The sequence below is a fragment of the Erythrolamprus reginae genome, unplaced genomic scaffold (genome assembly GCF_031021105.1).
Source record: "Erythrolamprus reginae isolate rEryReg1 unplaced genomic scaffold, rEryReg1.hap1 H_48, whole genome shotgun sequence".
NCBI classification, from domain to species: Eukaryota; Metazoa; Chordata; class Lepidosauria; order Squamata; family Dipsadidae; genus Erythrolamprus; species Erythrolamprus reginae.
In genome coordinates, this window is record NW_027248504.1 from 5,430 (window position 1) to 22,412 (window position 16,983).

Here is a 16,983-nt window from a genome sequence, read left to right on the forward strand (position 1 = left end):
AGAGCAACTAAGACAACAGAGGGAGAGAATCAAGATCACGTGAAGGGTTAATATCACTTTATAAGGCCTTGGTAAGGCCACACGTGGAATACGGCATTCAGTTTCGGTCATCACAACTGAAGTTAGTTGGGGGAAAGATCAAAAGCAACGTGAGAAAATATTATTTTACTGAAAGAGTAGTAGATGCTTGGAACAAACTCCCAGCAGACGTGGTTGGTAAATCCACAGTAACTGAATTTAAACATGCCTGGGATAAACATATATCCATCCTAAGATAAAATACAGAAAATAGTATAAGGGCAGATTAGATGGACCAGGAGGTCTTTTTCTGCCGTCAGACTTCTATGTTTCTATGTTTCTATCACAATGCAAAAAGGATGTTGAGACTCTAGAAAAAGTGCAGAGAAGAGTGACAAAGAGGATTAGGGGACTGGAGGCTAAAACATATGAAGAACAGTTGCAGGAACCGGGCATGGCTAAAGATTAGTGAACAGAAGGACCAGGGGAGACAGGATAGTAGTTGTTCCAACATCTCAGGGGTTGCCACAAAGAAGAGGGAGTCAAGCTATTCTCCAAAGCGCCTGAGGACAGAAAAAGAAGCAATGGGTGGAAACTAAACAAGGAGAGAAGCAACTTAGAACTATTTCTTGACAGTGAGAACAATTAACCAGTGGAACACCTTGCCACCAGAAGTTGTGAATGCTCCAACACTGGAAGTTTTTCAGAAGATGTTGGATAACCATCTATCAGAACTGGTGTAGGGTTTCCTGCCTAAGCAGGGGGTTGGGACTAGAAGACCTTCAAGGTCCCTTCCAACTCTGTTGTTGTTATTATAATGTTATAATATAATAGAAACATAGAAGACTGACGGCAGAAAAAGACCTCATGGTCCATCTAGTGTGCCCTTATACTGTTATCTGTATTTTATCTTAGGATGGATATATGTTTATCCCAGGCATGTTTAAATTCAGTTACTGTGGATTTATCTACTACGTCTGCTGGAAGTTTGTTCCAAGGATCTACTACTCTTTCAGTAAAATAATATTTCCTCACGTTGCTTTTGATCTTTCCCCCAACTAACTTCAGATTGTGTCCCCTTGTTCTTGTGTTCACTTTCCTGTTAAAAACACTTCCCTCCTGAACCTTATTGAACCCTTTCACATATTTAAATGTTTCGATCATGTCCCCCCCTTTTCCTTCTGTCCTCCAGACTATACAGATTGAGTTCATTAAGTCTTTCCTGATACATTTTATGCTAGGTTATAATAATAATAATAATAATAATAATAATAATAATAATAATAATAGTTGTTGTTGCTGTGAGCCGCCCCGAGTCTTCGGAGAGGGGCAGCACACAAGTCTAATTTTTATTATTACTATTATTATTACCATTACTATTATTATTATTATTATTATCATCATCATCATCATCATCAGAAACTTACTTCCGCTTCACTCTGTGTGTGTTTGTGTGTGTTTGTGTGTGTGGCGTGCACAAGCTCCAGGCTAGGCTGGATAACTTTCCGATTCTTCTTCGCTCCGCGTGACCTCCTGGAAATCAAATTCTGAGAAGGGCCTCCTCCTCCTCCTCCTCGTCAGCTGCAGATAACCGCATCCCCGTCAAGAGCCCAGAGCTATCAAGAGCTGCAAGCTGTTGGGAGGGACTTTCGGCTGGTGCACCAGGCGAACCTGGGCAAACGCCCCCCCTTGCCACAGCCGAAAGAGGATGGCCCAAAGTCAGAATTGGATCAAGGAGGACGCCCAAGATGCGAACCCTCTTGCAAACCCTCAGAATTCCCCCCCCCCCCCGAGTAATGGACAGACAGATGGACGTGTCCTTGGGAGGCTGAATCCACAGCCACTCCGTCTTGTCCGGGTTGACCCTGAGCCTGTTAACACCCCTCCAGACCCCAACAGCCTCCAGACACCGGCACTTTCACTGCTTCGTTGAGTTGACACTGGGTGGAAATGTATACCTGAGTATCATCAGCATATTGATAGGCGAAGGTTTGGTAGGGAAGGTTTGCCTATTTGCCGATGACTCTAAAGTGTGCAATAGGGTTGATATTCCTGGAGGCGTCTGTAATATGGTAAATGATTTAGCCTTACTAGATAAATGGTCAAAGCAATGGAAACTGCGGTTTAATATTTCCAAATGTAAAATAATGCACTTGGGGAAAAGGAATCCTCAATCTGAGTATTGCATTGGCAGTTCTGTGTTAGCAAATACTTCAGAAGAGAAGGATTGAGGGGTAGTGATTTCTGACAGTCTCAAAATGGGTGAGCAGTGTGGTCGGGCGGTAGGAAAAGCAAGTAGGATGCTTGGCTGCATAGCTAGAAGTATAACAAGCAGGAAGAGGGAGATTGTGATCCCCTTATATAGAGCGCTGGTGAGACCACATTTGGAATCCTGTGTTCAGTTCTGGAGACCTCACCTACAAAAAGAGATTGAAAAAATTGAACGGGTCCAAAGACGGGCTACAGGAATGGTGGAAGGTCTGAAGCATAAAACGTATCAGGAAAGACTTAATGAACTCAATCTGTAGAGTCTGGAGGACAGAAGGAAAAGGGGGGACATCATCGAAACATTTAAATATGTTAAAGGGTTAAATAAGGTTCAGGAGGGAAGTGTTTTTAATAGGAAAGTGAACACAAGAACAAGGGGGCACAATCTGAAGTTAGTTGGGGGAAAGATAAAAGGCAACATGAGAAAATATTATTTTACTGAAAGAGTAGTAGATCCTTGGAACAAACTTCCAGCAGACGTGGTTGGTAAATCCACAGTAACCGAATTTAAACATGCCTGGGATAAACATATATCCATTGTAAGATAAAATACAGGAAATAGTATAAGAGCAGACTAGATGGACCATGAGGTCTTTTTCTGCCGTCAGTCTTCTATGTTTCTATGTTTCTAAAGATCAAAAGCAACATGAGAAAATATGATTTGACTGAAATAGTAGTAGATGCTTGGAACAAACTTCCAGCAGACATGCTTGGTAAATCCACAGGAACTGAATGTAAACATGCCTGGGATAAACATATATCCATTGTAAGATAAAATACAGGAAATAGTATAAGGGCAGACTAAATGGACCATGAGGTCTTTTTCTGCCGTCAGTCTTCTAGGTTTCTATGTTTCTATGATGGTAACTCACCCTGTGCCCTTGGAGGCCTTTGCTGCTAACATCTGCGGAGAAAGGCTGAGTACAACAAAAGCAGGAGAGCCCCAAAAGGCCCCGAATCCTCGACTTAACGACCACAAATTGAACCGCCCAAAATTTATGTGGCTAAGTGAGAAAATCGGTTTAATTCCGCCCCGTTTTACGACGCATCCTGCCGTCACCGTTTGTTAAGTGAATCACTGCAGTTCAGTGAGTAACCCGGTTGTAGTGAATCTGACACTGCAACAGTCGTTCGGTGTGAAAAACGGTCCTAAGAGACTTCTGTAACTTCGGATGGTCACTGTTGTAAGACGAGGACAACTTTGACGAGATCTGAAAAGCAGTTGCAGCCGCCAGCAAGCATTCAAATGCGTTTCTCACACACACGCACCCCACGCCCCGAGCAAGGAACCGAAGCAACTTCCTGAACACTGATAAAATTGATCGAATTGAACGGGTCCAAAGACGGGCCACAAAAACGGTGGAAGGTCTTAAGCATAAAATTAACCTTAACCCTGACTTAGTCATGTTTGCAGTAGATCAAGGTAAATAATTGGGAGGAGTTAGTGTGACTACATGTAAGAAAACTTTCTGGCATTAATATACTGCCATAATGTAACTTTCCCCAATTCTTTGCTATTTCTATGGGTCAGGCACCCATGCAAAGAAATACACAGCAAACAGCAAGTAGAATGCTTGGCTGCCTAGCTAGAGGTATAACAAGCAGGAAGAGGGAGATTGTGTAGAGCGCTGGTCATCTAGACCAGTGATTTTCAACCTTTTTTGAGTCGCGGCACATTGAGCGGGGGGGGGGGGGGGAGGCTAAAAAAAGTTTGGACAAAAAAATTCTCTCTCTCTCTCTTCCTCCCCTTCACTCTATTTCTTTCTCCCTCCCTCTTTCTCTCCCTTCCTTCCTCTTTCTTTCTCTCTCTCTCCATCCCTCTTTCTTTCTCTTCCTTCCTTCCTCTCTTTTTTGCTCTCTTTCTCCCTCCCTCCCTCTATGTCTTTCTCTCTCTCACCTTCCCTCCCTCTCTCTCTCTCTCTTGCTTGCTTTCTCTCTCTTTCTCTCTTTCTTTCTCTTGTTTTTTCTCTCCCTCTCTTGTTCTCTTTCTCTCTCGCTCGCTCTTTCTCTCTATTGCTTTCTTTCTCTCTCTTTCTTGCTTTTTCTCTCTCTTTCTTTCTCTCTCTCTTGATTTCTTTTTCTCTTTCTTTCTCTCCCTCTTGCTTTCTTTCTCTCTCTCTTTCTCTTTCTTTCTCTTGTTTTTTCTCTTTCTCTCTTGTTCTCTTTCTCTCTCTCGCTCTTTCTCTCTCTTGCTTTCTTTCTCTCTCTCTCTTGCTTTCTTTCTCTCTTTCTTTCTCTCTTTCTTTCTCTCTCTCTTGCTTTCTTTTTCTCTTTCTTTCTCTCTCTCTTGCTTTCTTTCTCTCTGAGCTTCGCGCGACACCTGACCATGTCTCGCGGCACACTAGTGTGCCACGGCACACTGGTTGAAAAACACTGATCTAGACTGTGTTCAGTTCTGGAGACCTCACCTATAAAAAGAGATGGATAAAATTGAACGGGTCCAATGGGCTACAAAAACGGTGGAAGGTCTTAAGCATCAAACGTATCAGGAAAGACTTCATGAACTCAATCTGTCTAGTCTGGAGGGCAGAAGGAAAAGAAGGGACATGATCGAAACATTGAAATATGTTAAAGGGTTAAATAAGGTTCAGGAGGGAAGTGTTTTCAATAGGAAAGTGAACCCAAGAACAAGGAGACATAATCTGAGGTTAGTTGGGGGAAAGACTGGATGCAACGTGAGAAAATATGATTTGACAGAAAGAGGAGTAGATGCTTGGAACAAACTCCCAGCAGACGTGGTTGGTAAATCCACAGTCACTGAATTTAAACATGCCTGGGATAAACATAGATCCATCCTAAAATAAAATACAGGAAATGGTATAAGGGCAGACTAGATGGACCAGGAGGTCTTTTTCTGCCGTCCATCTTCTAGGTTTCTAGGTTTCTAACACCATCCTGGGTGCGCTAAGTGAAGCGTGGCTGGCCAAGGGCTTGAACCCAGGACTTGCCTGGACATGTTCTGACCTCCTCTCTGGCAAGGGAAATATTTGGCATTCCTGGGTGACTCAACCAGCCCTTGGAGGTAGTAGCAACAGCCAGGCCTGGAACCCAGGGTGACGAAGCCACAGGGCTCCTTTTGCACGCTCATGGAGGAAGGACAGGATGTTCTGAAATCAGCTGCAAATTAGGTGTGTGTGTGTGTGTGGTCCCCATGACCGTGTGGTCATCGCTTGAGGACAATAATGTGCGGTGGCTGGAGCAGTTCAAAGGCTCAGCATCCTCTTTTTTAAAAAAGAAATGTTTTATGCATTAATTTCCCCCCTTTTTAGAATAGAATAGAATTTTATTGGCCAAGTGTGATTGGACACACAAGGAATTTGTCTTGGTGCATATGCTCTCAGTGTACATAAAAGAAAAAAGATTAATTTGTCAAGATTCATGTTAAAACATCATTTAAAACAACCCAATAATTTAACGCAGATCCATATCCAGTTTCTTACACTGTACCTATTCGATAATATAAATACTGTAGTATATTATTATTATTATTATTACTATTACTATTACTATTATTATTATTATTATTATTATTATTGTTATCAATTGGAATTGTATGCCACTCCTCTCCGTGGACTCGGAGCGGCTCACGGCATATAAAAAAAAAGTAATATATATTGCTCAAAAAAATAAAGGAACACCCAAATAACACATCCTAGCTCCGAATGAATGAAATATTCTCATTGAATATTTCATTTGCACAACTATCCCATTTGCACAACAGCATGTGAAATTGATTATCAATCAGTTTTGCTTCCAAAGTGGACAATTTGATTTCATAGAAGTTTGATTTACTTGGAGTTATGTGTTGCTTAAGTGTTCCCTTTATTATTTTTTTGAGCAGTGTACAATAACACATCTGAAATCCAATTAATATAAATAACTAATCTAAAAACATTCTAAAAAGGCTAAAACATTAAAAAGAATCATTCATTCAGATTCAAACCACAAACATACCACACACTCCTTGGCCAGAGGCTAGGGGTCTAGTGAATATATATTTACAGATTTCTTGTTTTTGAAACGTTCTTTCACACTGTTTCACTATCTTTTAGTTTTATTTTCAATCCAATTGTACCATTTAATCCAAATCTCGTGATATTCTGAATTATTTCAATCCTTAATCTCCACAGTCATCCTGTCCCATTTCTGCGCATCTACAAATTTTATCTACGGTTATGTTTTCTGGTGGAATTGCTTTATTTTTCTATCCTTGCTGCCGTTATTATACGAGTCATTAAATATTAGAAACATAGAAACATAGAAGACTGACGGCAGAAAAAGCCCTTATGGTCCATCTAGTCTGCCCTTATACTGTTATCTGTATTTTATCTTACAATGGATATATGTTTATCCCAGGCATGTTTAAATTCAGTTTCTGTGGATTGACCAACCACGTCTGCTGGAAGTTTGTTCCAAGGATCTACTACTCTTTCAGTGAAATAATATTTTCTCACGTTGCTTTTGATCTTTCCCCCAACTAACTTCAGATTGTGTCCCCTTGTTCTTGGGTTCACTTTCCTATTAAAAACACTTCCTCCTGAACCTTATTTAACCCTTTAACATATTTAAATGTTTCGATCATGTCCCCCCTTTTCCTTCTGTCCTCCAGACTCTACAGATTGAGTTCATTAAGTCTTTCCTGATACGGTTTTATGCTTAAGACCTTCCACCATTCTTGTAGCCCGTCTATGGACCCCTTCAATTTTGTCAATATCTTTTTGTAGGTGAGGTCTCCAGAAGCTGAACAGAGTACTCCAAATGTGGTCTCACCAGCGCTCTATATAAGGGGATCACAATCTCCCTCTTCCTGCTTGTTATACCTCTAGCTATGCAGCCAAGCATCCTACTTGCTTTTCCTACTGCCCGGCCACACTGCTCACCCATTTGAGACTGTCGGAAATTCTATTCTTTTTTTCTGGAGTATTGTTTCTTCCTTTATTCCAAGTAAAAAATATTCCTGGTTCTATCCTGACCAGCTAGAAGCAGGGATTTCCAAACAGGGCGACTTTCCAGACTTGTGGCTTTCCCAAAACCGCCCGGGAATTCTGGGGGAGTTGAAGTCCACATGTTTTAAAAAGTTGCCATCTTAAAGGAAGCCTCTAAGATGGGGGTCCCCCAACCTTTCTTGGCTTTGCAGACTGGGGGGGGTGGGAGCAGATATGCGTGTGGCCGTCAAGCTCAGCTCACGCCCAAGGGAGTTTCGCGATGAGCACGCCAAGGCCCCGCCGCTTAAAATAAAACGGAGCCGCAAACTCTTTTGGAGTGGTAGGCAGTCGTTCTTTATCTCTGTGTGCCTGTGGATAGCAAGATGGGAGATGTTGGGTTCTTTTCGTTTCCTTGTTAGCTTTTTGAATGACTCTTTTGAATGGTAGGCAGACATTGTTTATCTCTATGGGCCTGTTGATGGCGGATTTGTCTGAATGCAAAGCTCTCTGCAGGAATTCTCTGGTGTTTTGGAACTTGGCTTGGTGTAGGATACTCCCCATAGTTGCTCAACCATGCTCGACCGTATTTTCCAGCTGACACTACGATGAAGTCTGTCACCATTCATGTTTTCATCGTGTCTTTCTGACTGCTGGTTGGGTTTTACTCATCGTTCCCACTGACAGGACAAGCACTACATTAAAAACAAAAAGCAAACCACTGCCTTCTAGCACTGATGTTGTTACCTGGTTGGGGTAATGAAACGTCTGCTATGAAACAACAAGCTTAGAGAGCACCAAGGACCACGGAGTCCTTTCCTCCTCCTCCTCCTGTTCTTCTCCCTCTCTGCAATCCTCACTCCCTTCAAGCCCTGATGTTATCACCTAGTTTGGTCATAAAACCTCTACAAGAAAGTATCAAGCTGAATGCCAAGGACCCCACAGGTCCTCCTCTTCCTCACCACACACCCCACTTCCTTCTGCAAGGAAACAACCAATCTGAGAGAGGATCAAGGATGCCATAGTCCTTCCTCCACTTCTTCTGTCACTGATGATGTTACTTAGGTGGGTCATGAAACGACTAAAAGAAAACAAACAAGTCGAGACAGCACCAAGGACCGTGGCCCTGTGGATTATTTTTTTAACTGCCTACAGCCCTGCGATCTTCCTGGGGTGTCCAGGCTGAGTAGGCAGCAAGCCCCATCCTTGCAAAGCTTTCTGAGATCGGCCAACCTTGACTAAGAAAGCAGGCATGGCTAGGATAGGCTCAGGAATCCTGGGAGTTGAAGTCCAGAGGTGGTAAAGTGGACCTGGCTGTCCAGCCTTGGCAACTTTTAAGACTCGTGGACACCAACTCCAGAATTCCTCGGCCAAACTTGGCAGCTTTAAGACTCGTGGACTTCAACTCCCAGAGTTCCTCAGCCAACCATGGCAGCTTTAAGATTCATGGACTTCAACTCCCAGAATTCCTCAGCCAACCATGGCAGCTTTAAGACTCGTGGACTTCAACTCCCCAGAGTTCCTCAGCCAACCATGGCAGCTTTAAGACTTGTGGACTTTCAACTCCCAGAGTTCCTCAGCCAACCATGGCAGCTTTAAGATTCATGGACTTCAACTCCCAGAATTCCTCAGCCAACCATGGCAGCTTTAAGACTCGTGGACTTCAACTCCCAGAGTTCCTCAGCCAACCATGGCAGCTTTAAGATTCATGGACTTCAACTCCCAGAATTCCTTGGCCAAACTTGGCAGCTTTAAGACTCGTGGACTTTAACTCCCAGAGTTCCTCAGCCAACCATGGCAGCTTTAAGACTTGTGGACTTCAACTCCCAGAATTCCTTGGCCAAACTTGGCAGCTTTAAGACTCGTGGACTTTAACTCCCAGAGTTCCTCAGCCAACCATGGCAGCTTTAAGACTTGTGGACTTCAACTCCAGAATTCCTTGGCCAAACTTGGCAGCTTTAAGACTCGTGGACTTTAACTCCCAGAGTTCCTCAGCCAACCATGGCAGCTTTAAGATTCATGGACTTCAACTCCCAGAATTCCTTGGCCAAACTTGGCAGCTTTAAGACTCGTGGACTTCAACTCCCAGAGTTCCTCAGCCAACCATGGCAGCTTTAAGATTCATGGACTTCAACTCCCAGAATTCCTTGGCCAAACTTGGCAGCTTTAAGACTCGTGGACTTTAACTCCCAGAGTTCCTCAGCCAACCATGGCAGCTTTAAGACTGGTGGACATCAACTCCCAGAGTTCCTCAGCCAACCATGGCAGCTTTAAGATTCATGGACTTCAACTCCCAGAATTCCTTGGCCAAACTTGGCAGCTTTAAGACTCGTGGACTTCAACTCCCAGAGTTCCTCAGCCAAACCTCGCAACTTCTAAGACCGTGGACTTCAATTCCAGAATTCATAAGTGGAGACCTCTGCCCTAGACCAAAGTGGCCTTGCTGTCTTCCTGGGCCCATGGCCTGGAAAATCTCTGGGATGGAGGAGAGTGGACTGCTTGCCCTGCCCGCTCCGGCCTCTGACCCAACCCTGGCCTGGGCCTTGTTAGCTTGGCATCATCCATCTCTGAGACCCAGGGAAGAGCAGGGGTGGTGCAGTGGTTAGAGTGCAGCACTGGAGGCTCCTTTAGCTAACTGCTAGCTGTAGTTCATCAGTTCAAATCTCACCACTGGCTCCAGGTTGACTCAGCCTTCCATCCTTCTCAGGTGGGTCCAATGAGGACCCAGATTGTTGGGGGCAAGAGGCTGATTCTGTAAACCACTTAGAGAGGGCTGGGAAAAGTAACATGAAGCGGTATATAAGTTCCTATTGCTCTTCCTTCCTTCCTTCCTTCCTTCCTTTTACTTAATTATTTACTTACTTCCATCCACCCATCCTTCCGAGGTTGATAAAATGAGGACCCAGATTGTTGGGGGCAATATGCTGATTCTGTAAACTGCTTAGAGAGGGCTGCAAAAGCACTAGGAAGCAGTATATAAGTTTTAAATGCTATTGCTATCCTTCCTTCCTTCTTTCCTCCCTCCCTCTTTTCCTGCTGCCTTCCCTTTCTTCTCCCTCCCTTCCTTCCTTCCTTGGTGGGTCAAATGAGGACCCGATTGTTGGGGTCAAGAGGCTGATTCTATAAACTGCTTAGAGAGGGCTGCAAAAGCACTAGGAAGCAGCATATAAGTCCTATTGCTATTCCTTCCTTCCTTCCTTCCTTCCTTCTTTACTTACTTACATCCACCCATCCTTCCGAGGTTGATAAAATGAGGACCCAGATTGTTGGGGGCAATATGCTGATTCTGTAAATTGCTTAGAGAGGGCTGCAAAAGCACTATGAAGCGGTATATAAATCTAAATGCTATTGCTATCCTTCCTTCCTTCTTTCCCTGCCTTCCTCCCTCTTTTCTTCCTTCCTTCCTTCCCTTTCTTCTCCTTCCTTCCTTTCTTCCTTGGTGGGTCAAATGAGGAGCCAGATTGTTGGGGTCAAGAGGCTGATTCTATAAACTGCTTAGAGAGGGCTGCAAAAGCACTAGGAAGCAGCATATAAGTGTAAATGCTATTGCTATTGCCAAGGCTGGAGACCTCTGCTCTAAGGAATTACTTTGATATTTCCCCCTGGAGGAGACCAGGCTGGATGGGAAGAAGACAAAAGGAGGTTGTCCTCTAAGCCAGTGTTTCCCAAACTTGGCAACTTGAAGATATCTGGACTTCAACTCCCCAGAATTCCCCAGCCCAGCGAATCCTGGGAGTTGAAGTCCAAATACCTTCAAGTTGCCAAAGTTGGGAAAGACTGCTCTTAAGCTTCAACTTTCTGGTGCTTACCCACCAGGTCTTCACCGAGGGGGCTGGATTGGCCCCATTGAGCCTGCCAGGTGCACCAGAGCTTTATCAACTGTTATGCAAATGCCTCGGTGGCACCAGCTGGTCTCGTTTTCGGTGACGAGGAGGGAGGGAGCCCTGGTCTCCCAGCAGAGCAAACCAGCCCTGATTGGCGGCAATGGGTCTCTCAATGCAGAGCTGAAAGGGTTAAGGCATCACTGGGGAGGGGAGGGGAGTCTTCCTCCCTCTTTCCCCCCAGCCCCAGGCTTGGGAACCCAGCAGCAAGACGCCAGGCTCCACCCCTAGCATTATTCTAAGCATCTACTACTCTTTCAGTCAAATAATTTTCTCAAGCAACATGGGAAAATATTATTTGACTGAGAAGAGTAGTAGATGCTTGGAACAAACTTCCTGCAGACGTGGTTGGTAAATCCACAGTCACTGAATTTAAACATGCCTGGGATAAACATACTAGACTTACAATCCCTAGGTGTAGAAAGGTTAGAATTACGTCGCCTTAAACACGACCTAAGCGTAGCCCATAAAAAGATCAGCTACAACGTCCTTCCCATCAACGACTACTTCAGCTTCAACCACAACAACACACGAGCACACAATAGATACAAACTTAAGGTAAACCGCTCCAAACTTGACTGCAGGAAATACGACTTTAGTAACCATGTAGTTGGTGCCATGGAACTCACTACCAGACTGTAGTTTCATCTCCTAACCCCCAAAGCTTTATCCTTAAACTATCCACTGTTGACCTCTCCTGATTCCTAAGAGGTCAGTAAGGGACTGCATAAGTCCACCAGCGAGCCCTTCCCACCCCTGCCCTTGTGTTTATTTTATTTTTTTCTACTAGTACCATGCATATGAATATCATTATATCTAATTGAAGGGGTCCAAAGACGGGCTACAAGAATGGTGGAAGGTCTTAAGCATAAAACATATCAGGAAAGACTTCATGAACTCCATCTGTATAGTCTGGGAGGACAGAAGGAAAAGGGGGGACATGATCGAAAACATTTAAATATGTTAAAGGGTTCAATAAGGTTCAGGAGGGAAATGTTTTTAATAGGAAAGTGAACACAAGAACAAGGGGACACAATCTGAGGTTAGTTGGGGGAAAGATCAAAAGCAATGTGAGAAAATATTTTACCGAAAGAGTAGTAGATGCTTGGAACAAACTTCCAGCAGACGTGGTTGGTCAATCCACAGTAAATGAATTTAAACATGCCTGGGATAAACATAGATCCATCCTAAGATAAAATACAGGAAATAGTATAAGGGCAGACTAGACTAGATGGACCATGAGGTCTTTTTCTGCCGTCAGTCTTCTATGTTTCTATTGATTGAGCAATGGGGTAGACTAGAGGACCTCCAAGCTTCCTTCCAGCTCTATTCTGATGGATTGATTGATTGATTGAAAAGGGGGTTAGACTAGAGGACCTCTAATGCCCCTTCCTGCTCTGTTATTCTGTAATCCTGCAAATGATTCAGTCAGTTCTATTCTGATTGATTGATTGATTGAGCAAAGAGTTACACTAGACAAGAGAACTTCGAAGGCCCCTTCAAGCTCTATTCTGATGGATGGATGGATTGATTGAGCGGGGGGTTGGACTAGAAGACCTCCAAAGTCCCTTTCCAGCTCTATTTGTGATGGATGGATGGATGGATTGAGGAGGGGGTTGGATTAGAAGACCTCTAAAGTCCCTTCCCGCTCTCTTTATTCTGTAATCCCTGCAAAGCAGGATTAAGACATCTTTTGACCCAAAGGCTGCTCTTAAGAGATTAGCACCTGCTGGGGTGGGGCTGGCCTCCCCACCAGCCGATCTCGGTTAATGCCCTTTGACTCTGGCTGCCTCGCCCCCCCACCCCCCAACCCCGTCCTCTGCAATGGACATCTGGTGTCTCGGCCTCCTTCCTTCCGGAGACAGAGGGGGGCTTGGGACGACCGGTGAGGGGCTGCCTTGCGCCCGATAAGGCAGGCATTAAGCAGGTCGAGGACGGGGCCTCCTCGCTTAAGCCTCTTTGGGTTGATCGCATTAGCGGATCGGGAACAATCCTGATCCCCCCCCTCTTGTTCGCTTGCAAAACCACCCTGCGAAGCAGGCCAGGGCCACTCCCATCTCAGGGTTTAAGAGGTCGCCGAGCTGCCAGTGAAGAGCTTGAAGTAGTGTGCAATAGGCTTGATATTCCTGTAGGCGACTGTAGTATTTGCAAATGATTTAGCTTTACTAGATAAGTGGTCAAAGCAATGGAAACTGCAGTTTAATATTTCCAAATGTAAAATAATGCTCTTGGGGAAAAGGAATCCTCAATCTGAGTATTGTATTGACAGTTCTGTGTTAGCAAAAACTTCAGAAGAGAAGGATTGAGGGGTCGTGATTTCTGACAGTCTCCAAATGGGTGAACCGTGCAGTCAGGTGGTAGGGAAAGCAAGTAGAATGCTTGGCTGCATAGCTAGAGGTATAACAAGCAGGAAGAGGGAGATTGTGATCCCCTTATATAGAGTGCTGGTGAGACCCCATTTGGGATACTGTGTTCAGTTCTGGAGACCTCACCTACAAAAAGATACTGACAAAATTGAACGGGTCCAAAGACCGGCTACAAGAATGGTAGAAGGTCTTAAGCATCAAACGTATCAGGAAAGACTTCATGAACTCAATCTGTAGAGTCTGGAGGACAGAAGGAAAAGGGGGGACATGATCGAAACATTTAAATATGTTAAAGGGTTAAATAAGGTCCAGGAGGGAAGTGTTTTTAATAGGAAAGTGAACATTAGAACAAGGGGACACAATCTGAGGTTAGTTGGGGGAAAGATCATAAGCAACGTGAGAAAATATGATTTGATTGAAAGAGTAGTAGATGCTTGGAACAAACTTCCAGCAGACGTGGTGGGTAAATAAATCCACAGGAACTGAATTTAAAAATGCCTGGGAGAAACATATATCCATCCTAAGATAAAATACAGGAAATAGTATAAGGGCAGAGTAGATGGACCATGAGGTCTTTTTCGATGCTTCAGGCTTGCAAACAAAGTTACAACTGCGACTCAGATCAATCCTCAGAGTTACGACGGCTGATGCATCTCTGTGGTCAAGTGATCAAACTTCAGACGGAAACCGATTCATTAACTGATTCCCCTTTGGCGACCTTCTGGGGAAACTAGGTTCACAACAACCATCCTCCTAACTTTACAAGTGCATGGACTCACTTAAAAGCCGCGGCAAGGAAAGTCTTAAAACGGGGCAAGGAGCTCGCTTAACAAACGTCTCGCTTAGCGACATAAATCCTGGGCTCCGTTGTGGCTGTAAGTCAAGAATTTAACCGTGTAGGCAAAGTGGGCTCTTCTGTGACTTGTGGACTTCAACTCCCAGAATTCCTGAGCCAATCATGCTAACCCAGGAACTCTGGGAGTTGAAGTCCACATGTCATAGCAGAACCGACTTGGCCTATCCCTGGTGTAGGCAAACTTTCCAGTGAGTTCCAGTCTAAACTCTGCCCAGAGTTCCTCTTATGGTAAGATTTAGTTCTGTAAAATAAGCTTTATAGCAACAGATAAATAAAGATTTTCCCATCTTTCGTTTGAACGGCGGTTGAGGAGGAGTGGAGCTTCCGGCCGCTCCTTGGCAGAGTTTAAGATACGGTAACTAGGACGGGGCGAAGTTCAAGATCTCGAGGGAAGTTGGAAATCTAGGGGTTTTCTGCCACCCGAGTTCCGAGTTCACCGCTGGCAACTAGCCGGGATTCGAATGGTGGATTTGGGCAGGGACAGAGACCACCTGGCACCACCATCTTTGGTGCCGCTGTTCGAATGTGCAGAGAGAAGACGAGAGAGAGAGAGAGAGAGAGGAAGAGAAGGAGGAAAGAAGGAGGTGAAGGAGAAGAGGAAAAGGAGAAGGAGGAGGAACAGGAGAAGGAGGAAGAGAAGGAGGAAGAAGAAGAGAAGGAGAGGAGGAGAAGGAAGAGGAGAAGGAAGAGGAGAAGGAAGAGAAGGAAGAGGAAGAGAAGGAAGAAGAGAAGGAGGAAGGAGAGAAGGAGGAAGGAGAGGAGGAAGGAGAGGAGGAAGAGTAAATAAATAAATAAATAAATAAGGAGAAAGAAGAGTGTTGTCTCAGAGCTCCAAGGCCCCAGTTGTGCAGAAGGCAATGCCAGCAACCTTCACACACACATCCCATGCAAACCCCCCCTCCACCCCCGGCCTAGTGGCTCAGAAGGAAAAACAGGGCAGCGAAACCTCCCAGGGGGAGTTGGGGGGGGGAGAGTTGCAGCCTGGTTCCCTCCCCATCGCTGCTGCTCCTCCTCCCTTCCCCCGCCCTCCCCCTTCCCCCCAGAGAGGGGAGGGGGGAGAGGGGGAGGCTCCGATTCCCCACGCAGGGAATCCTCGGGGATGGCGCAGGGAGGGCCACGTGAGCCCTTTCCTCCCTGGAGCAGCACGTGGAGCGGCACAAGAGGCCGAGGCTGCAGCACAGGAGCCGCACATGGGGCCTCCCCTGCCTGGGTGGCTCCACGTTAGGTCTCCCTCCCTCCCTTTCCTTCTCTCATCTTCCTTCCCTCCCTCCAATCTTCCTTCTTTCCTTCCTCCCTTCCCTCCCTGATTTTCCTTTCTTCCTTCCTTTTTCCCTACCTCCAATCTTCCTCCCTCCCTCCTTTCCTTCCTTCCTTTCCTTTTTCCCTCCCTCCCCCCAATCTCTCTCCCTCCCTCCCTGATCTTCCTTCCTTCCACCCCTCCCTCCTCCCTTGATCTCCTCCCCTTCCTTCTTTATTTTCCTTCTTTTCCTCCCTCCCTCCTTCACACAGCCTGCTCCCAATAAAGCCAGAGATAAAATAAGCCAAAGGGGTAAAAATACAGGAAGGGAAAGAAAGCCTGACATTATTATTATTATTATTATTATTATTATTATTATTATTATTATTATTATTATTTTTGCACAATAATAATAATAATAATAATAATTTATTAGATTTGTATGCCGCCCCTCTCCGAAGACTCGGGGCGGCATACAATAAGCAGGGTCAGGCCAGACAACTGCACAAAGCCTGGCTTGGGGGCTGGCGGGCTGCTCAGCCAAACACACCAACGCACACACAAACACACACACCAACACCTGCTCCTGGTTACCCCCAGCTGCAACCATCTGCCAGCTAACGGTCCGGCCCCACGGCGAGGCTCCCTGCCCCCCCCCCACTTCTTGCCCCCAGCTGTTTTGCTTGTGCAACTCGCTGGAGCTTTGCATCAACCCTTCACCCCCAACGGTGCCAATGGGGCAACAGGAAAACAAGCCCCACAGGGATTGGGGTCTAATGAGAAGAAGGGGCAGGGGACACAGGGCGGCAGTTGTCAATCTTTCCTCTTCTTTGGGGCGGCCTGTTCTGCACAAGCCCCAGAAGGCAGGAGAAGAAGCAATGGGCGGAAACTAAACAAGGAGAGAAGCAACTTAGAACTAAGGAAAAATGTCCTGACGGTTAGAACAATTAACCCCTGGAACTACTTGCCTCCAGAGGTTATGAATGCTCCAACACTGAATGTTTTTAAGAAGATGTTGGACAACCATAGAAACATAGAGACATAGAAGTCTGACGGCAGAAAAAGACCTCCTGGTCCATCTAGTCTGCCCTTATACTATTTCCAGTATTTTACCTTAGGATGGATCTATGTTTATCCCAGGCATGTTTCAATTCAGTGACTGTGGATTTATCTACCACATCTGCTGGAAGTTTCTTCCAAGCATCTACTACTCTTTCAGTAAAATAATATTTTCTCATGTCGCTTCTGATCTTCCCCCCAACTAACTTCAGATTGTGTCCCCTTGTTCTTGAGTTCACTTTCCTACTAAAAACACTTCCCTCCTGGACCTTATTTAACCCTTTAACATATTTAAATGTTTCGATCATGTCCCCCCTTTTCCTTCTGTCCTCCAGACTATACAGATTGAGTTCATGAAGTCTTTCCTGATACGTTT

General features: G+C 45.1%; 1 protein-coding gene across 1 annotated transcript in view; it reads right to left on the reverse strand.

Annotated features, from left to right (window-relative positions):
- Window positions 1-2,352: 2,352 nt before the first annotated feature.
- The window catches only part of LOC139155706 (bcl-2-like protein 1), a 45,782-nt gene continuing 31,151 nt past the window's right edge, over window positions 2,353-16,983 (reverse strand). The window contains exon 3 of the mRNA XM_070730961.1: window positions 2,353-2,435. Coding sequence (XP_070587062.1) covers window positions 2,376-2,435 — 60 coding nt within the window. The 3' untranslated portion in view covers window positions 2,353-2,375. The remainder of the gene's footprint in view (window positions 2,436-16,983) is intronic.